The sequence below is a fragment of the Heterodontus francisci genome, chromosome 3, assembly GCF_036365525.1.
Source record: "Heterodontus francisci isolate sHetFra1 chromosome 3, sHetFra1.hap1, whole genome shotgun sequence".
In the NCBI taxonomy this organism is placed as follows: domain Eukaryota; kingdom Metazoa; phylum Chordata; class Chondrichthyes; order Heterodontiformes; family Heterodontidae; genus Heterodontus; species Heterodontus francisci.
In genome coordinates this window covers 111,892,388-111,911,477 of record NC_090373.1, presented here as the reverse complement: position 1 = coordinate 111,911,477, position 19,090 = coordinate 111,892,388, and the positions used below count along the sequence as shown (strand labels likewise).

At 43.4% G+C, this 19,090-nt stretch overlaps 1 protein-coding gene across 4 annotated transcripts in view; it reads left to right on the top strand.

Annotated features, from left to right (window-relative positions):
• The window catches only part of dcbld1 (discoidin, CUB and LCCL domain containing 1), a 177,690-nt gene that overhangs the window by 70,764 nt on the left and 87,836 nt on the right, over nucleotides 1–19,090 (top strand). For 3 of the 4 annotated variants that reach the window (XM_068025530.1, XM_068025532.1, XM_068025524.1), the window contains one exon: nucleotides 13,893–14,111. The exons of the other annotated variant lie outside the window; for it this stretch is intronic. In XM_068025530.1, the coding sequence (XP_067881631.1) occupies nucleotides 13,893–14,111 (219 nt within the window). The remainder of the gene's footprint in view (nucleotides 1–13,892; nucleotides 14,112–19,090) is intronic. 4 annotated transcript variants of the gene reach the window in all.

Below are 19,090 nucleotides of genomic sequence, written 5' to 3'. Positions count from 1 at the left end.
CAGGATAATAAACAGCTCTGTCCGAAAGCAAAAACATGAAAAACAAGTTTAAGACTGGCAAGCTTCCTGCCCCAACTCTTTTTCCAGTACATTGATGATTGTATCGATGTAGTTTCCTGCTCTCACCCCGAACTGGAAAACTTCTTCAACTTTGCTTCCAATTTCCACCCTTCTCTTAACTTCACATAGTCCATCTCTGATACATCCCTTCCCTTCTTTGATTTCTCTGTCTCCATCTTAGGGGATAGGCTGTCCACTAATATTATAAACCCACTGACTCCCACAGCTACCTCGACTACACTTCCTTACACCCTGTCTCCTGTAAGGACTCCATTCCATTGTTTCCGTTTCTCTGTCTCTGATACATCTGTTCTGATGATGCAAACTTCCATAGCAGTGCTACTGATACGTCTTAAATAAAAACAAGAAATGCTGGAAATGCTCAGCAGGCTGGGCAGCATCTTTGGAGAGAGAAGCAGAGTTAACGTTTCAGGTTAGTGACCCTTCATCAGATATGTCTTTTTTCCTCAACCGAGGATTCCCCTCCACTGTGGTTGGACTGTGTCCAACCCATTTCCCACACTTCTGCCCTCACCCCTTCCCCTCACTCCCAGAGCCGCGACAGGGTTCCCCTTGTCCTCACTTTCCAACCTCCACATCCAAAGGATCATCCTCAGGCATTTCCGCCACCTCCTGCGTGATGCCACCACCGAACACATCTTCCCCTCCCCTTTCAGCATTCCGAAGGGGCCATTCCTTCCGCAACACCCTGGTCTACTCCTCCATTACCCGACACCTCATCCCCTTCCCACAGCACCTTTCCATGCAATCGCAGGAGGTATAACACTGCCTCTCTCCTCACCATCCAAGGCCCCAAACACTCCTTCCAGGTGAAGCAGGGATTTATTTGTACTTCTTTCAATTTAATATACTGCATTCGCTGCTCACAATGCGGTATCCTCTACACTGTGGAGACCAAACACAGATTGGGTGACCACTTTGCAGAACACCTCCACTCGGTCTGCAAGAATGACTCCAAGCTTCCAGTTGTTTGCCATTTTAATTCACCACTCTGCTCTCACGCCCACATTTCTGTCCTTGGCCTGCTGCAGTGCTCCAGTGAAGCTCAATGCAAGCTTGAGGAATAGCACCTCATCTTCACATATGGCACTCTACAGCCTTCTGGACTCAACATTGAGTTTAGCAACTTCAGACCATGACTGCCATTTTGATTTTTTTTTTTTACCATGTGTCAGTCTTAAACTTGTTTTTCACATTTTTGTTTTCGGACAGAGCTGTTCATTATTCTGCCATCAATATTCTCTCTGGACAAATGCTTTGTCTTTTACTGTGACTAATACTACCCTCTTTGCCTTTTGTTCCATGATATCTTTGTCATTTAATCTCTCCTGTCCTCCCCATGTCACAGACCTTCCCTTTTGTTCGTCGTTCCCCGTCTCTGCGTCGCCGCTTTAATTTGCTCAAAGCCTATTCTGTTTCTAACCTTTGCCAGTTCTGCTGAAAGGTCAATACCTGAAATGTTAACTCTTGTTTCTCTCTCCACAGATGCTGCCAGACCTGTTGAGTATTTCCAGCACTTTCTGCTTTTAAAACAAATGACGGCCCTGGTCTCACCCCCTAGTATTATAGTACTATTGTGAAATTGTCAGCAGTCCCTTCTATTTTTCCCAGATTAATTTTAGTATCTCTTAAAATTGACAGTGACATAATCGATAGAAAACTGACCATTAAAGGAGGGAGAGATGCGACAGCTGATTGTTATAGGAAATTGGTATCAATATCATTTACCTCACAGATGGTTGAAAACACAGAGTGCATATTTGTATTATTATCTGTGATAAATGATTTATGTATTTAATTTAAAGTTCATCATTGTAGTTTGTGCTGTTACCCTGGATATCTGCTTGGCCAGCAGAACAACTTTAATTATGGCGTTTCCACTTCTCAGTCACTTTTTCTACCGTGTTTGAAATTAGTAACTTCTTTGGCTTTCTGAAATATAATTTGTTTCTAGTCTTAAATTAGACCTTTATTGGTAGTGATGTAAAATGAAAGCTCCATTGGAAAAGTTATTTTTTAATGCTTCCTCAGTTTGAAGGGAAATGTATGTAGTTTGTATTTTATCAATTGCATTTGTATTTAGCTAATTTATTTCTTCGGTTCCATGTTTTTTCAATACATATGTAGATAACAGCAGCCAATATTTGTGTACTGCTTTCTCTTCCCTGCAGTACATAATCAAAAGGGACAAAGGAACAAAGGGCCCTTGGCGTGTTTGTCCATAGATCTCTGAAGGCAGAAGGGCAGGTTAATAGGGTGGTGAAAAAGGCATATGGGACACTTGCCTTTATCAATCGAGGCATAGATTACAAAAGCAGGGAGGTCATGTTGGAGTTGTACAGAACTTTGGTAAGGCCACAGTTGGAGTACTGTGTGTAATTCTGGTCGCCACATTATAGGAAGGATGTGATTGCATTGGAGGGGGTGCAGAGGCGATTCACCAGGATGTTGCCTGGGATGGAACATTTAAGCTATGAAGAGAGATTGGATAGGCTTGGGTTGTTTTCGCTGGAGCAGAGAAGACTGAGGGGTGACCTGATCGAGATGTCCAAGATTATGAGGTGCATGGACAGGGTGGATAGGGAGCAGCTGTTCCCCTTAGTTGAAGGGTCAGTTATGAGGGGTCACAAGTTTAAGGCGAGGGGCGGGAGGTTTAAGGGGGATTTGAGGAAGAACTTTTTTACCCAGAGGGTGGTGATGGTCTGGAATGCCCTGCCTGGGAGGGTGGGAGAGGCGGGTTGCCTCACATCCTTTAAAAAGTAGCTGGATGAGCACTTGGCACATCATAACATTCAAGGCTATGGGCCAAGTGCTGGCAAATGGGATTAGGTAGACGGGTCAGGTGTTTTAATGCATCAGTGCAGACTCGATGGGCCGAAGGGCCTCTTCTGCACTGTATTATTCTGTGATTCTGTGAAAAGGTAATGTTGACTTGGCTCAGTTTGTACATTCTCATTTATGCATCAGATGATTGTGGCTTCAAGCTCCACCACAAGCCATAAATAAAAATCAGTACTAAAGGAGTCCTGCATTGTTGAACTATTGTTCTTCAAATGAGATGATTAAGCTGAGGCCAAGTCTGCCTTTTCTAGTTACATTGGACTGGATTTTCCCTCTAGGGATAGGAAACAGAGGACGGGACTATTTCTGGGTCCTGAACCATCAGTCATTGGGATTTTTATGGGGGTGCCCCCTTAATTGCCATGGAGACAGGTTCTCCATCCAATTAAGGGTTGTGAAGCTGGAGGGCCAATCAGAGGCCTTCCAGTTTGAGAGGAGCAGCAGGTAAGAAAGAGAGAGGGTGCTTCAACATGGAGGTGCCCTCTCTCCAACTTTTTAAAATATCTTTAAGTAAGAATTAAATTCAGCCAGGCCACCACTGTGGGGTGGGAGGGAACCCCTCTACAGGATGGCCTGTGGCTGTTCTGCACCCTACCAGGCAGGTGGGGTGGGCCTCTCGACTTGCTTTCCCACAGCCTGCTGCTGGGTGCCTGTCTCCAGACACCTAAACTAGCCCCTGTCAGTGCGGGAACCTGGAGGCCGCCTGTGGGCAGGTAGCCCTGCCAGCTCTGATCCCACCTCTGCAAAAATGGCCTGGAGGCAGGATGGAGCCCAGGAACTGGTAAGCTGGCTGGCGGGGCTGATTTTCAGCCCCGCTAATGTGCAATCCCAACCTCACAGAGGCTGAAAATCCTGCCCAATTTTTTTTTTCTTTTTTTCTTTCCAAAATATACTTTATTCATAAAAATCTGTAAACATTACATTGCCAAACAGTTTCAAACAGCACCAAAAAATACAAACATTGCAAGGGAGATCAGTTTCCTTCAATATAATCATGAATTGCCTCACAACCCTTCCATTTCATTTGTCATGCCATTAACATTTCTACATTTTACAGCAAATGAAAATTTTTCCGATACAGTTCGAGGGGTTTCCCATGGATCCAGCCCCTCAGTTCAGCTTGGTGGGGGGACCTTACACTGTGGTCTTTCCCCATTGAGCCTTTGCTGCGGCTGCCCCAAGCTTTAGTGCATCCCTCAGCACGTAGTCCTGGACCTTGGAATGTGCCAGTCTGCAACATTCGGTGGTGGATAACTCTTTGCGCTTGAAGACCAGCAGGTTTCGGGCAGACCAAAGGGCGTCTTTCACCGAATTGATCGTCCTCCAGCAGCAGTTGATGTTTGTCTCAGTGTGCGTCCCTGGGAACAGCCCGTAGAGCACAGACTACTGTGTTACAGAGCTGCTTGGGATGAACCTCGACAAAAACCACTGCATCTCTTTCCACACCTGCTTTGCAAAGACACATTCCAGGAGGAGGTGGGTAACCGTCTCTTCCCCACCACAGCCATTGCTGGGGCATTAAGCGGAGGGGGCGAGACTTCGGGCGTGCAGGAAGGATCTGACGGGGAGGGCCCTTCTCACCACCAGCCAAGCTACATCTTGGTGCTTGTTTGAAAGTTCTGGTGATGAGGCATTCCGCCAAATGACTTTGGTGGTCTGCTCGGGGAACCATCCGACAGGATCCCCCATCTCCTTTTCCCGTAGGGCTTGAGGACATTCCGTGTAGACCACTGCCTGATGGATCGGTGGTCAAAGGTGTTTTCCCGCAGAAACTGCTCCACGAAGGATAGGTGGTACGGCATGGTCCAAACTGCATGGAGCATTCCACGGCAATGTGACCAGACCCATCCTTCGCAACACCGGGGACAGATAGAACCTCAGATAGAACATAGTAACACTTGGAGTTTGCGGACTGGACGTCTACACACAGCTTGATGCAGCTGCACACGAAGGTGGTCATCAGGACGAGGGCCACGTTGGGTACATTTTTCCCACCCTTATCCAGAGATTTGAACATCGTGTCCCTCCGGACCCGATCCATTTTAGATCTCCAGATGAAGCGGAAAATGGCTCGGGTGACCGCCACAGCGCAGGAGTGGGGTATGGGCCAGACCTGTGCCATGTACAGCAACAACGTGAGCGCCTCGCACCTGATGACCAGGTTCTTACCCACAATGGAGAGAGATCGCTGCCCCCACATGCTCAACTTTAATTGTACCTTGGCTACTCGCTCCTCCCAGGTTTTGGTGCACGCCCCGGCCCTTCCGAACCATATCCCCAGCACCTTCAGGTAGTCTGACCTGACGGTGAAGGGGATAAAGGATCGGTCAGCCCAGTTCCCAAAGAACATGGCCTCGCTCTTGCCATGGTTAACTTTGGCTCCCAAGGCCAGTTCGAACTGGTCGCAGATGCTCATCAGTCTGCGCACAGACAGCGGATCTGAGCAGAAGACGGCAACGAAAATCTTGCCCAATGAGTTGACAGCACAGAAATAGACCATTTGACCCAACTCGTCTTTGCCAGCCTTTATGCCCCACTTGAGTTTCCTCCCACCCCTTTTCATCTAACCCTATCACCCATAACCTTCTATTCCTTTCTCCCTCATTTGCTTATTTAGCTTCCCTGAAAAGCGTCAATGCTACTTGCATCTGCTAGTCCTTATGATCGCACATTCTACATTCTTGCCACTTTTGTTTCTCCTGAATTTCCTCTTGGATTTATTAATTATTATATTCATAATCTCTAGTTTTGGACTCTGCCGCAAGTTGAAACATTTTCTCTACCTTCTCAACACTTTTAATTGTCCAAAAGACCTCAGACTTTTCTGGTGGTTCCTGTGGATGTTTAAGATTTCATGACTGTTTTCAAAGAGCAATTCATCCAGAAGCCAGGCTAATCATTCTCCCCTAATCAACATCAACTAAAACAATTGTCTGATTATTCATCTCATTGTTGTTTTGGAGATCTCGATGTGCACAAAATAGCTGCTGTATTTGCCCACAGAACAACAGCGGCTGTCCTTCACAGTAGTTCACTGTACCTGAAGGTCTTGGATATTTCTGAGACATGGTAAGACATTATCTAAATGCAAATTTTGTATTTTTACATTCTGTCTCTTTTTAAAAAAAAAATAGTCAACTGGGAAATGAAACAGTAGAATATTGGACAGAAAAGATTTTTTGTGGGTTATATATAAGAGGCTCATCTGGTTCCTTGAAAACATCAGATATATGGAGGAATTTTTAATGTATTTTGAAACAAAATTCAAGTGCATTCAAGTAAAAAAAAAATGTCAAGTGGATTGCGACTTTTTCAAAACACATTAATTGCCATGGATTATTCATTGCTAATGCCATAAGAAATTGTCTTTTCATTACAGCTTTTGTTATGATTGCTGGCAGAGGTATGATGGGGTTTTCTGATAAATATTAGCTGCTGAACAGCAGCAGCTACATAATATTTGAGAGGTCATGTTGAAAAGAAGACTGGTTTGAGTCCGTTTGCATTTGTGGGATCTGGCAATTGAGTGTTTGCAGCCTGAGTTTCTTTTCAAATATTGTTTTCCCCTTGAAACCTTTCCACTGCAGCTGTCTTTTTTTTTTCAAGCATGGTGTCCTTTCTAAATCTCTTTCCCGACTGCACCCATCTGCCACAACACCACCCACCCCCCCCCTCCCCAACCACTGCCACCTCCACCCATACCACCAAACCCCTACTCAGTCTGTATTTGATTTTAATTACCAGTCTGATCCATCAGCATCCCAAAGTCCCTGTCCCTTGAGCCCCATTTGTGGCTGACTTAGAGAAGGTGTCCTTTTCCTGGTGACTTGCCATTATTACTCCACCACACTGTTGTCTGGTGCCCCTCGTCAGTTGCTTGCTACAAAGTTCCGTCAATAGTCTTTGATTAAACAACTTGTCCATTTAAATTTCATATACAAGTTTTAATGTATACTTTTGAAGGGATGAAAGCTTATTAGAGGTAGGCGGGAACATGGAGTTGAGGTTACAATCAGATCAGCCATGATCTTGTTGAATGGGGGAGCAGGCTCAAGGGACCGAGTGGCCTACTCCTGCTCCTAATTCGTATGTATGAAGACGTTCTGTGTATTTTAATTGTTTCTGCATTCCTTTTTTGTTTTCACCTGTTGTTTCAATGCGTGATGGTGCATAACTGAAATAGACTCCCTGGTGCTCATCACATATGCTGCTGGCTTAATGAGATGAGTAACCTTTTCTTTTCCCCATGCTTTCTTATGTTTAATTCTCAGTTACGAACAGGTGGGAGGTGGAGTGGGTGACGTCCACTTTTCACCTCTCAACTGATCATAGATAGTGTTTTAGTCCCTGACTAAAGGATCAAATAAATAGACAAACAACCGGTTCTCTCATAGATTAAAAAAGAACGATAAATCTTTATTTTAGACAATAACTGAAAATGTTCGCGACTTCACCCACTCACACATTCATCCAACACACACAAGAAAATATGGAGTAGAGCGGTAGCACGCAGTTAGTCCAATTGTGGTAAGAGAGCTTGTTGTTTTAAGAAAACTTTAGAAGCTTCTCGGGAGGAAATCTTTCAATGGTACAGACCTGAAAGTTCTTCATCTTGAAAAGGAAGAAGTGTTGCAGGCTCCTTGCCTTAATCTGAAGTCAGTGGTGGAAATTCTGGTTCACTTTTGCAGGTGGGGGAGTTCCAAAGTCACCTTGCAATTTCTCTGTTGCAGTAGTAAAAAGGGTGTTATCAGCAAGGCTCCTGCTTAGCTGGAATTGTCTCACAACCGTTCTGGCTAAAAAAGACCTTCTCTGGCTGTTCTGCCCCTCTCTCTCTCTCTCTCCAGGGAGAGACCTGTTTAAAGTAGAAACCTGTCAGGTTGGGGTGTTAGTCAGGTGACTAAGGGCTCTCTTCCCTGGGGTGATTCATACAATGTTCCAGGATATGGGAACCATTGTTCCATAATGGCGTCTGAATGTGGTCCATTCTGATAAATAGGTGCAACTTCACACCTATTATTTTAGTCTTGGCTGTGGAGTCAGTATGTCTACAACAGACTTTGTTAGCTCCATTCCTGAAGGTAGGAGTTGTTTTCATGGAATGGGCTGTTTTATGTTTCAATGTGTTTTCCCTAAAGCTAATTGAGATGTGGATAATGGGTTTTGTCTTCAACAGACAGATCTTAGATTAGATTAGAGATACAGCACTGAAACAGGCCCTTCGGCCCACCGAGTCTGTGCCGACCATCAACCACCCATTTATACTAATCCTACACGAATCCCATATTCCTACCAAACATCCCCACCTGTCCCTATATTTCCCTACCACCTACCTATACTAGTGAAAATTTATAATGGCCAATTTACCTATCAACCTGCAAGTCTTTTGGCTTGTGGGAGGAAACCGGAGCACCCGGAGAAAACCCACGCAGACACAGGGAGAACTTGCAAACTCCACACAGGCAGTACCCGGAATCAAACCCGGGTCCCTGGAGCTGTGAGGCTGCAGTGCTAACCACTGCGCCACTGTGCCGCCCCTATTTATTGACAGTACAATAGGGGTCACCTAACCTCTACTGCATTTTGGCTGTGGCACAAATCTGTCCATTTTCTTGTGGCTCAGTTCAACAGTTGACTTTTATTTCATAATTCCTCCAGTTCATTTCATATTTCCTCACTTCTTTGTTAGAGTGATACCTGTGTCGTGGGTGCTATGGAACATGCCTCCATAAGTGCCTGTGCCAAGTATGAGTCAGCATAAATTCGCAGATGACATGAAAATTGGTGGTGTCATAAATAGTGAGGAGGAAAGTCTTAGATTACAGGACGATATAGATGGGCTGGTAAGATGGGCGGAGCAGTGGCAAATGGAATTTAATCCTGAGAAGTGTGAGGTGATGCATTTTGGGAGGATTAACAAGGCAAGGGAATATACAATGGATGGTAGGACCCTAGGAAGTACAGAAGGTCAGAGGGACCTTGGTGTACTTGTCCATAGATCACTGAAGGCAGCAGCACAGGTAGATAAGGTGGTTAGGAAAGCATATGGGATACTTACCTTTATTAATCGAGGCATAGAATATAAAAGCAGGGAGGTTACAGCATGGAGCTGTATAAAACACTTGTTAGGCCACAGCTGGAGTACTGTGTACAGTTCTGGCCACAACACTATAGGAAGGATGTGATTGCACTGGAGAGGGCGCAGAGGAGATTCACCAGGATGTTGCCAGAGCTGGAGCGTTTCAGCTATGAAGAGAGACTGAAAAGGCTAGGGTTGTTTTCCTTGGAGCAGAGAAGGTTGAGGGAGGACATGATTGAAGTATACAAAATTATGAAGGGCATTGATAAATTGGATAGGAAGAAACTTTTTCCCTTAGCAGAGGTGTCGATAACCCGGGGGCAGAGATTTAAAGTAAGGGGCAGGAGGTTTAGAGGGGATTTGAGGAAAGATTATTTCACCCAGAGGGTGGTTGGAATCTGGGACACACTACCTGAAGAGGTGGTAGAGGCAGGAGCCCTCACAACATTTAAGAAGTATTTAGATGAGCACTTGAAGCGCCATAGCATACAAGGCTACGGGCCAAGTGCTGGAAAATGGGGTTAGAATAGTTGGGTGCTTGATGGCCGGCACAGGCATGATGGGCCGAAGAGCCTGTTTCTGTGCTGTATAACTCTATGACATATTTAGGACTTTGCGATTGGTGTTTTTCAACTTTTAGGGGGAAGGCATGTGCCCATTTATTTTTATTTGAGAACAAAGTACATAAGTAGGAAGAGTTATGCATTATATACTTCAGCACTGGGACCATCTATGCAGATCCTTCAGCTGCTAGCTGTCCTTACTTTATTCTCCCAGTAATTCTAGTTGTGATCCCCATTATTTTGCAGTTTTGCTCCGACCTTGCTCCCCTCTGCCAATCCAGGTTTATCTTTTCTAAAGTGCTGACTCCTGTTTCCTTGATCTGCGTCTTCACTCAATTACTGCCCAGTCATCTACTGACCACTCAACTATCATTCCTGGCCCCTCTAGCTATCCAGCATGGTTAATGGCTCTTTGATCAAGCACTATCCTCCGCTCTGTCAAAACTACTGTTATTACCCATCCTCTGCCATTGACCCATCCATTTTCTCCAACTATTGCTCCATCTCTGACTTCTTTTCTCTCTTGTAAATTCTTTGACCGTGTCATTGCTATTGAGCTTTATGCCCATCTCTTCCAAAACTTCCTGTTTGAATTTGTTACAGCATCGAGGTTACACTGGATAAAGTCTCAAATTAACTCTGTGTTTATGACCATGGTGCATTATACATTTTTGTCTCCCTCGATATGCAACATTTGACATGGTCATCCATGCCATCCTCCTCCAGTGCCTGTTCTGTTGTTCATCCCATTGAGATTTCCCTTGTGTAGTTCCATTTCCACTCTTTGCTGGAAATGCATTGACTGCATTCAATGATTTCTTTTCTAGTCCAGTCGAAAGTCACCTACTGAATCTTGCAAGGATCTAGCCCTAGCCCTCTCCTCTTCCTTATATACATCCCTGAGTGATATCATCTGCAGGGACATGATGTGCTTACATGAGTGCTGATGATATCACCTCTGTCTGGCCATCACTTCCCTTGACTCTGAAACCAACTCACAGCTCTCAGACTGCCTGTCTGACGTTGTCGTTAATTTTATCCAACTGTACATCTAGACTAAAAATACAAAATGTTGGATACATTCGGCAGGTCAGGCAACATCTGTGGCGGGAGGAAGATAGGGTTAATATTTCAGGTCAGTGATCTTTCGTCATAGAACTAAAATTTTATCTCCAACTCCATCTTTCCACTGATATTGCCTGATTTGCTGAGCGTTTCCAGCAATTTCTGTTTTTATTTGTACTTTGTTGCTTTTTGAACATCTGGAAGTTATTTTTGATCCCTGCTTTGAACTCCATACCCTGGTTGCATGCTCCAGCTAAATGTGACCGTGTGAAACCCGCATCTTGTTCCATCCAGAGCTAAGTTTCAAATCCCACATCTTATCCATCATCACGATTGCTTACTTCCAGCTCTGCAACATTGCCTGTCTCAGCCCCTCCCTCAGCCTTGGCACCGCTGTAATCCTTATCATTGCTTTTGTCATCCCTAAAGTTGATTTTTGCCAACTCCATTCTTGCTGGCCTCCCATCCTCCACCATCCATAAACTCAGCTGACTGTTTCCTGCCAAACATTTGCCCCTCACCCCAACCCCTTACTGGACATGCTGACTGTTGTCTGCCTGCCCCTCCATATATTGTATTTCAAATTTTGATTTGATTTTCAAATCCTTTGTCCTAGCCCCACTATTTCTTTGCAACCTCCTTAAGCATTACATACCCACCTGCTGTCTTTGGCCTTCTGACTCCCTTTTGTGCATCCTGCCCCATCCTTTACGCCCCACCATTGGTGATGGAGCTTTCAGGTTCCTTGGTCCTTCTTGTTGGAATTTTCTCCTAAACTCTCTTTACTGCTAGAGTGTAGTACAGGGAGATTGCTATACAATTGGAGGTGCAGTTTTTGAGATAAGATGTTAAACTGAGGCCTTCTCTGCCCTCTTAGGTATACATAACAGATCCTGGGACATTATTCAAAGAAGAGCTGGGAAGTTCTCATCAACATCTGGCGAGCATTTATTCCTCGACCATCATTAAAACAATTATCTGGTCACTTATTTCATTGCTATTTGTAGGAACTTCTGTGTGCAAATTGGCTGCCCTGATTCCCTGTGACCCTGCTTCAGAAGTACTTATTAGGTTGTGAAGTGCTTTGGTCGTGAAAGCCAGTACATATAAATACAGGCCCAATCTGTCTAATCAATATGCATAGTGATGCGCCCTTATTGAAAAATGAGTTTCTCTTTTCCCTGTTTCAGACACAGGATAAGCACCCCTGGTCCAAATGTGCTGCGCTACTAAAATGTGGCAACTATTGTCAATCTTGTCTCCTTCAGAGAACCTTCCCCACCCACTGCTTCTGACCTCCTGTTTTACAACCTTGCACATTTCATTTCTATCACTTCCCAAGGTACACAAGCTATGTAAACAGAATTGTTCTGGTAGACTAACTCGTTCAGCTTCTCCTATCCTATCAAACTAATTCCCTATTCCTCCTCCTATATTACAAACCCTGCATCTATGCCCACTTCCTGTCTACTGAGCCCTGGTTCCTCCTGTTAGGTTTTTGTTACACGTTTTTTTTCATTTTTGCTACTTTTTTCTCATAACTGCTATGTCCACATTTCTAATGGAAACAACTTGTGTAAACTTGTCACTAAAATTATATGCTTCTGCCAGTGATAGTACTATTGGTCTCTGTGTTGAATTTCCCAGCTTCTCGGCCTGTACTGCGGAGAACTCCTGCTCCGGCCGATCCTGCTTCCCAAATTGTCATAAATTCTGCTAGTAACTATAAATAATGTCTACTAAATAAGAATATGGATAGAAAGACTTTAAAATGGGAAATGAACTGTGCCTACATGTTTTAACCAATTATTCCCCAGTCTCCAACCCTGCTTCATTTGAAGACAGCTATTGGTCTTGAATCCCTGTGTGCAACACTAAGGGAGGTTAACTGGTATATAATTAAAAGTGATGATTGGAACTCTCTTAATTGATTTTTTGAATGCCATGAAAAAGTGATTTGTTTTGGTGAAGGACCTTGTGATGGAAGCATGGTTCCATTGTGTTGCAAATCCTAAAATATTTTTGTATTACCTTTTTATGTGTATAATATGCAGGCCGAGGCACTGGGAAGATTAAAATGGAAGCCATGAATTCTATTTCTGATGAGACATTCTCTGTCTTCATGTGAGGGCCTGGGAGTGTCGATACACAACCTGCTATGAGTTTGGCACTGAAATGCAAAGGATTTCAGCTACTTTTATGTCTTTGTCTATAAGCAGACCTATAAGTGATCTTCCAGACAACTTGGGCTTTTGAAATGTTCACATGAAAGGTTGCCACTGTTGCAGGAGAAGCATAAGGTTGCTTGGGACTAAACTACTTTAATGTCTGTCAAGGTGTCAAAAGCCTTTGCATGCAACATATAATTGATTGAAAAACTCTTTTTTACATCTTTATTGAGAATCAGTGGCTTCTTTAAAGAAATTTGCTTCATAAGGAAATGTATTTTGATTTAAGGTGTGAGAAACTTCCTGGACCAGGTATAATTACTGTCACCTTTCACCTCCTGTTTTCACTCAGGAGCTATACTAATTTAGGATTCTATAGAGCAAAGATGCATGTTTACATGAAAAACTTGCATGAAGAAAATTTTTGGAAAAAGACAATTGGGAACTGCAAACACATTCTTTTATCTCGGTGAACAGTTTAAAGGAATTTGGGGCTGCTAAGTGTATTGGTATTTTAGCTGTGATTTAATGTGCCTCTGCTTGTACTTCCTCTGTAACCAGATTAATTAGCAGTTTTGGCCTGAAGTATTTGATCTGTTTTCTACCCATCCTTGAGTTGTTAGGAGTATATGGTGGGCAACCCATGTTATTTCTCATGCATGCACCAATGATACAAGGGTGAATTGTTAAAATTGAACACACTGCTCCCAGTCATTTTGTGCAAAAGATTGAGATTCAGTTAGGAGGTGCAGTGCTTCCTATGGGAAGCTACCTATTTTGGTGAATCTGGATAGAGTTTGGGTTGAAGAGTATTTTTTTCTAAAATTTTGTGAAAGTGCTTTTGTACTGCATTACCTACGTATTAAGAATGGTGTTATATATAATTTTATTCTTGAACTGCTTTTGAAACAGCCTGCTTAAATATCATTCCAATCCCTCCCTCGCCCCAGGACAAAAACTAAAAGTATTTTGAAAATTGCATGCCAGCAGTCCTTTAATGAAATCAGTACTTAAAGAAAAATAAAGACAACCACAATCTAAAAAAGAACATACTATATTGAGTATTTCATTTTTTTTTTTAATGACCTGTTTTAACAGGTGATGGATGTGGTCACATGCTGCTAGGTCCTGGCAGTGGAACATTGACATCAAAGAATTATCCTGGAACCTACCCAAACCATACCTGGTGTGAATGGCAAATCCAAGTGCCTGAAGGAAAGAAAATTTTCCTGAAATTTGGAGACTTAGATTTGCAGCAATGCACCTCTGATTACCTCAAAATCTTCAAAGGGACATCTTCATCGATGACTGAATATGGTAAGTTTATGACTGCAATTGTTCAAATTCAGTAAATGAGCTAAATGTAAACAACAAGCCAAACCTGAAGTGGTTGATTCAAAGCTACTAATCAATTTGTCTGCTATGGAGAGCAATTACTTGCAATTAAGTTCTGGAATAGGTTAACAGAAATGGAATGAAGACTGCAATGGGATTTTATGTTCATTAAATGTTTATGGAATATGTAACCTCAAAATGGCCGTGGAATATAAACTGTGTTTTGAAGTGGAGATGCCTGTACCTTAAGTGAATCTTGTAGTTCACTCTTTTCCCCAACACCTGCTCATGTATTTACTGCTAGACTACAGTTTCCAGCAGCAGATTAAATCTTTTATGAACCAATGCCTGTATTTTTATTCAATACTGTGTGCAAGTTAATGTCGGCAAGTTTAGCTGTTAGCGTCTGATCATGATTTGTTGTGCGTTGGAAAATATGTGGGATGTCCGCCACATTCTGCCATCACCTTCAAAGGTGTAAAATAACGTACCCTTGGTCAATCCATTTAAATAAAATTATTTGGTTAAGTTTAATCACAGGTGAAAAATGCAAAAACAAAAATGCATTGCAAAATTTTCAGTACAATGATCAAACTTATACAATACTTCAACTATTTGTATTAAAAATAATCCAAAAGCCTTGTAGTTCTTTTCAATATTTTCACAAAAATGCAGTCTTTAGTGCTAAGTTTTAAGGAGCTCATGATGGCACATACAGCAGTGAAGCAAATAGGGAACTGAAGACCTTGAGGAAATCTGTCAGTTACAGAGCAATTTTTCTTAATATCAAGCAATTTCTTCTCAGTAGCCAGATAATCAAAATATTAAACATTTCTTTTCATAAAATGTTTAATATGGACAAGGTGTGAACGGAGACATTCAGGCAGCCTACTGGCCTGATGTCTGACTGCAATGAGGAAACCCTTTTTTTGTTTGCAAGCTCCTGTTCCAAAAATCAATTTAATATCATGCAATCTGTATATGAAATACCCCTTGTTCTTAAAAAAAAATCTATAATTTGATTGATTTGGGTTCAAAGGTTACCATGGCTTTATCCCAAACACACATCTGGCACTCACTCAAGCTCATGTGAGGTTTATGATTTGATGTCCATTGATCCCATGATGAGATTCATGCACATTTTTTTTTACTGTTAGCTAGTTGCATGACAAAAACAGATTGACTTATTTCACAGTATCTTGCAGTGGCTACTTCCAAAATTATTTTGTAATGGAATGTAACTTTCATTTTATATCTTTAAATCAATGAATCTGTTAAATTTCTAGTATAATTCTTTAGAGAATACATTGGAACTTGTATTCCAGACCTGCTTTTAACAAAGTATTTGCAGCACAGTATCAAGCCATTTGGCCCAACAGGTCCATGTCTGTGTTTCTGCTCCACATGAGCCTCCTGCAGCCCCCCTCCTAACTCCATTAACATATCCTTCTATTCCTTTCTCCTTCATGTGGTTATCTGGCTTCCCATTAAATGCATCTATGCTGTTCGCCTCAACTACTCCTTGTGGTAGTGAGTTCCAAATTCTAGCCACACAGTGTAAGATGCTTCTCCTGAATTATTAATGCCTATCCTATTTTTATGGCCCTGAATTCTGGTCTTACCCGTAGTTATAAATATCTTCTTACTGCCTACAGAATCAAACCCTTTCATCCCTCAATCTTCAAAAGCAGTTTTTTTTTCTTTCTGAAGCAGTTTTGTGATGCCAGTATCTCTGTAAATACAGTACTAGTTTCTACTGCTGAGCGATTTCTACAGAAACCAGATTTCTTTCAAGCTTGCATATGTGCAGTTGTTTAAGTCATTGGGCAGAGTTTTAACTGCCAAGGGGAGGCAGGCTCGAGAGCAGATGGGGGGTTAAATCCCCAGAAGGTGGCATCAAGTCCAGAACCTGACACGATCCTGCCCACTTCTGGGTTTAACCCGAACGAATTTGCAGGTGAGCAGGAAACCCCCGTGGAGCTGGCGGGTAAGTAATCTCAATATTTAAAGCCCCAATTAATTCAGAATTTAACCCAGCATTCTGGCTTTAACAGCCAGCACATTTAAACTAGTCTTGCAGGGGGATGGGACCCAAAGTAATAGTCTCTCAGATGAGATAGTTGAGGCAAATGTAGAGGTTAAAGCAAGCAAGTCCAGGAGGCAGGCCGGGCAGGGGCAGGACAGGGAGCGTGGAAGGTCTGGTAGACTAAACTGCATTTACTTTAATGCAAGAAGCCTTACAGGTAAGGCAGATGAACTCAGAGCATGGATTGGTACATGGGATTGTGATATTATTGCTATTATGGAAACGTGGTTGAGGGATGGGCAGGACTGGCAGCTCAATGTTCCGGGGTACCGATCTTTTCAGCGTGACAGAGGTGGAGGTAAGAGAGGAGGGGGAACAAAGAAAATTACAGCACAGGAACAGGCCCTTCGGCTCTCCAAGCCTGCGCCGATCCAGATCCTCTATCTAAACCTGTCGCCTATTGTCTAATGGTCTGTATCTCTTTGCTTCCTGCCCATTCATGTATCTGTCTAGATACATCTTAAAAGATGCTATCGTGCCCGCGTCTACCACCTCCGCTGGCAATGCGTTCCAGGCACCCACCACCCTCTGCGTAAAGAACTTTCCACGCATATCCCCCCTAAACTTTTCCCCTCTCACTTTGAACTCGTGACCCCTAGTAATTGAATCCCCCACTCTGGGGAAAAAGCTTCTTGCTATCCACCCTGTCTATACCTCTCATGATTTTGTACACCTCAATCAGGTCCCCCCTCAACCTCCATCTTTCTAATGAAAATAATCCTAATCTACTCAACCTCTCTTCATAGCTAGCACCCTCCATACCAGGCAACATCCTGGTGAACCTCCTCTGCACCCTCTCCAAAGCATCTACATCCTTTTGGTAATGTGGCAACCAGAACTGCACGCAGTATTCCAAATGTGGCCGAACCAAAGTCTTATACAACTGTAACATGACCTGCCAACTCTTGTACTCAATACCCCGTCCGATGAAGGAAAGCATGCCGTATGCCTTCTTGACCACTCTATTGACCTGCGTTGCCACCTTCAGGGAACAATGGACCTGAACACCCAAATCTCTCTGTACATCAATTTTCCCCAGGACTTTTCCATTTACTGTATAGTTCACTCTTGAATTGGATCTTCCAAAATGCATCACCTCGCATTTGCCCTGATTGAACTCCATCTGCCATTTCTCTGCCCAAATCTCCAATCTATCTATATTCTGCTGTATTCTCTGACAGTCCCCTTCACTATCTGCTACTCCACCAATCTTAGTGTTGTCTGCAAACTTGCTAATCAGACCACCTATACTTTCCTCCAAATCATTTATGTATATCACAAACAACAGTGGTCTCAGCACGGATCCCTGTGGAACACCACTGGTCACACGTCTCCATTTTGAGAAACTCCCTTCCACTGTTACTCTCTGTCTCCTGTTGCCCAGCCAGTTCTTTATCCATCTAGCTAGTACACCTTGGACCCCATGCAACTTCACTTTCTCCATCAACCTACCATGGGGAACCTTATCAAACGCCTTACTGAAGTCCATGTATATGACATCTACAACCCTTCCCTCATCAGTCAACTTTGTCACTTCCTCAAAGAATTCTATTAAGTTGGTAAGACATGACCTTCCCTGCATAAAACCATGTTGCCTATCACTGATAAGCCCATTTTCTTCCAAATGGGAATAGATCCTATCCCTCAGTATCTTCTCCAGCAGCTTCCCTACCACTGACGTCAGGCTCACCGGTCTATAATTACCTGGATTATCCCTGCTACCCTTCTTAAACAAAGGGGCAACATTAGCAATTCTCCAGTCCTCCAGGACCTCACCCGTGTTTAAGGATGCTGCAAAGATATCTGTTAAGGCCCCAGCTATTTCCTCTCTCGCTTCCCTCAGCAACCTGGGATAGATCCCATCCGGACCTGGGGACTTGTCCACCTTAATGCCTTTTAGAATACCCAACACTTCCTCCCTCCTTATGCCGACTTGACCTAGAGTAATCAAACATCTATCCCTAACCTCAACATCCGTCATGTCCCTCTCCTCGGTGAATACCGATGCAAAGTACTCGTTTAGAATCTCACCCATTTTCTCTGACTCCACGCATAATTTTCCTCCTTTTGTCCTTGAGTGGGCCAATCCTTTCTCTAGTTACCCTCTTGCTCCTTATATATGAATAAAAGGCTTTGGGATTTTCCTTAACCCTGTTTGCTAAAGATATTTCATGACCCCTTTTAAGCCCTCTTAATTCCTCGTTTCAGATTGGTGCTCCCAATCTACATTCCCCAGCTCCTGCCGAATTTTGGTATAGTTGGCCTTCCCCCAATTTAGCACTCTTCCTTTAGGACCACTCTCGTCCTAAAGTTGCACTATTGATTAGGGAGGACATCGCGGCAGTACTTAGAGGATATCCCGGGGGGAATGTCCAGCGAGGCCAAGGGGGTAGAACTTAGAAATAAGAAAGGGGTGATCACTTTGATGGGATTATACAGCGATATCCTGGAGCATATCAACATTACAAAGGAGGAGGTGTTGGAGGTTTTGAAGCGTGTTAAGGTGGATAAATCCCCAGGGCCTGACCAGGTGAATCCTAGGATGCTATGGGAAGCAAGAGAGGAGATTGCTGGGGCCCTGGCAGAGATTTTTGTATCATTGTTAGCCACGGGTAAGGTACCGGAAGATTGAAGGATAGCTAATGTTGTGCCTTTATTTAAGAAGGGCAGTAGGGATAAGCCAGGAAACTACAGGCCGGTGAGCCTTACATCAGTGGTGGGAAAGTTATTGGAAGGGATTCTGAGAGACAGGATTGATATGCATCTGGAAGGGCATGGTCTGATTCGGGATAGTCAGCATAGCTTTGTGCATGGGAAATCATGTCTCTCGAATTTTGTTGAGTTTTTTGAGGAGGTGACCAAGAGGATTGACGCG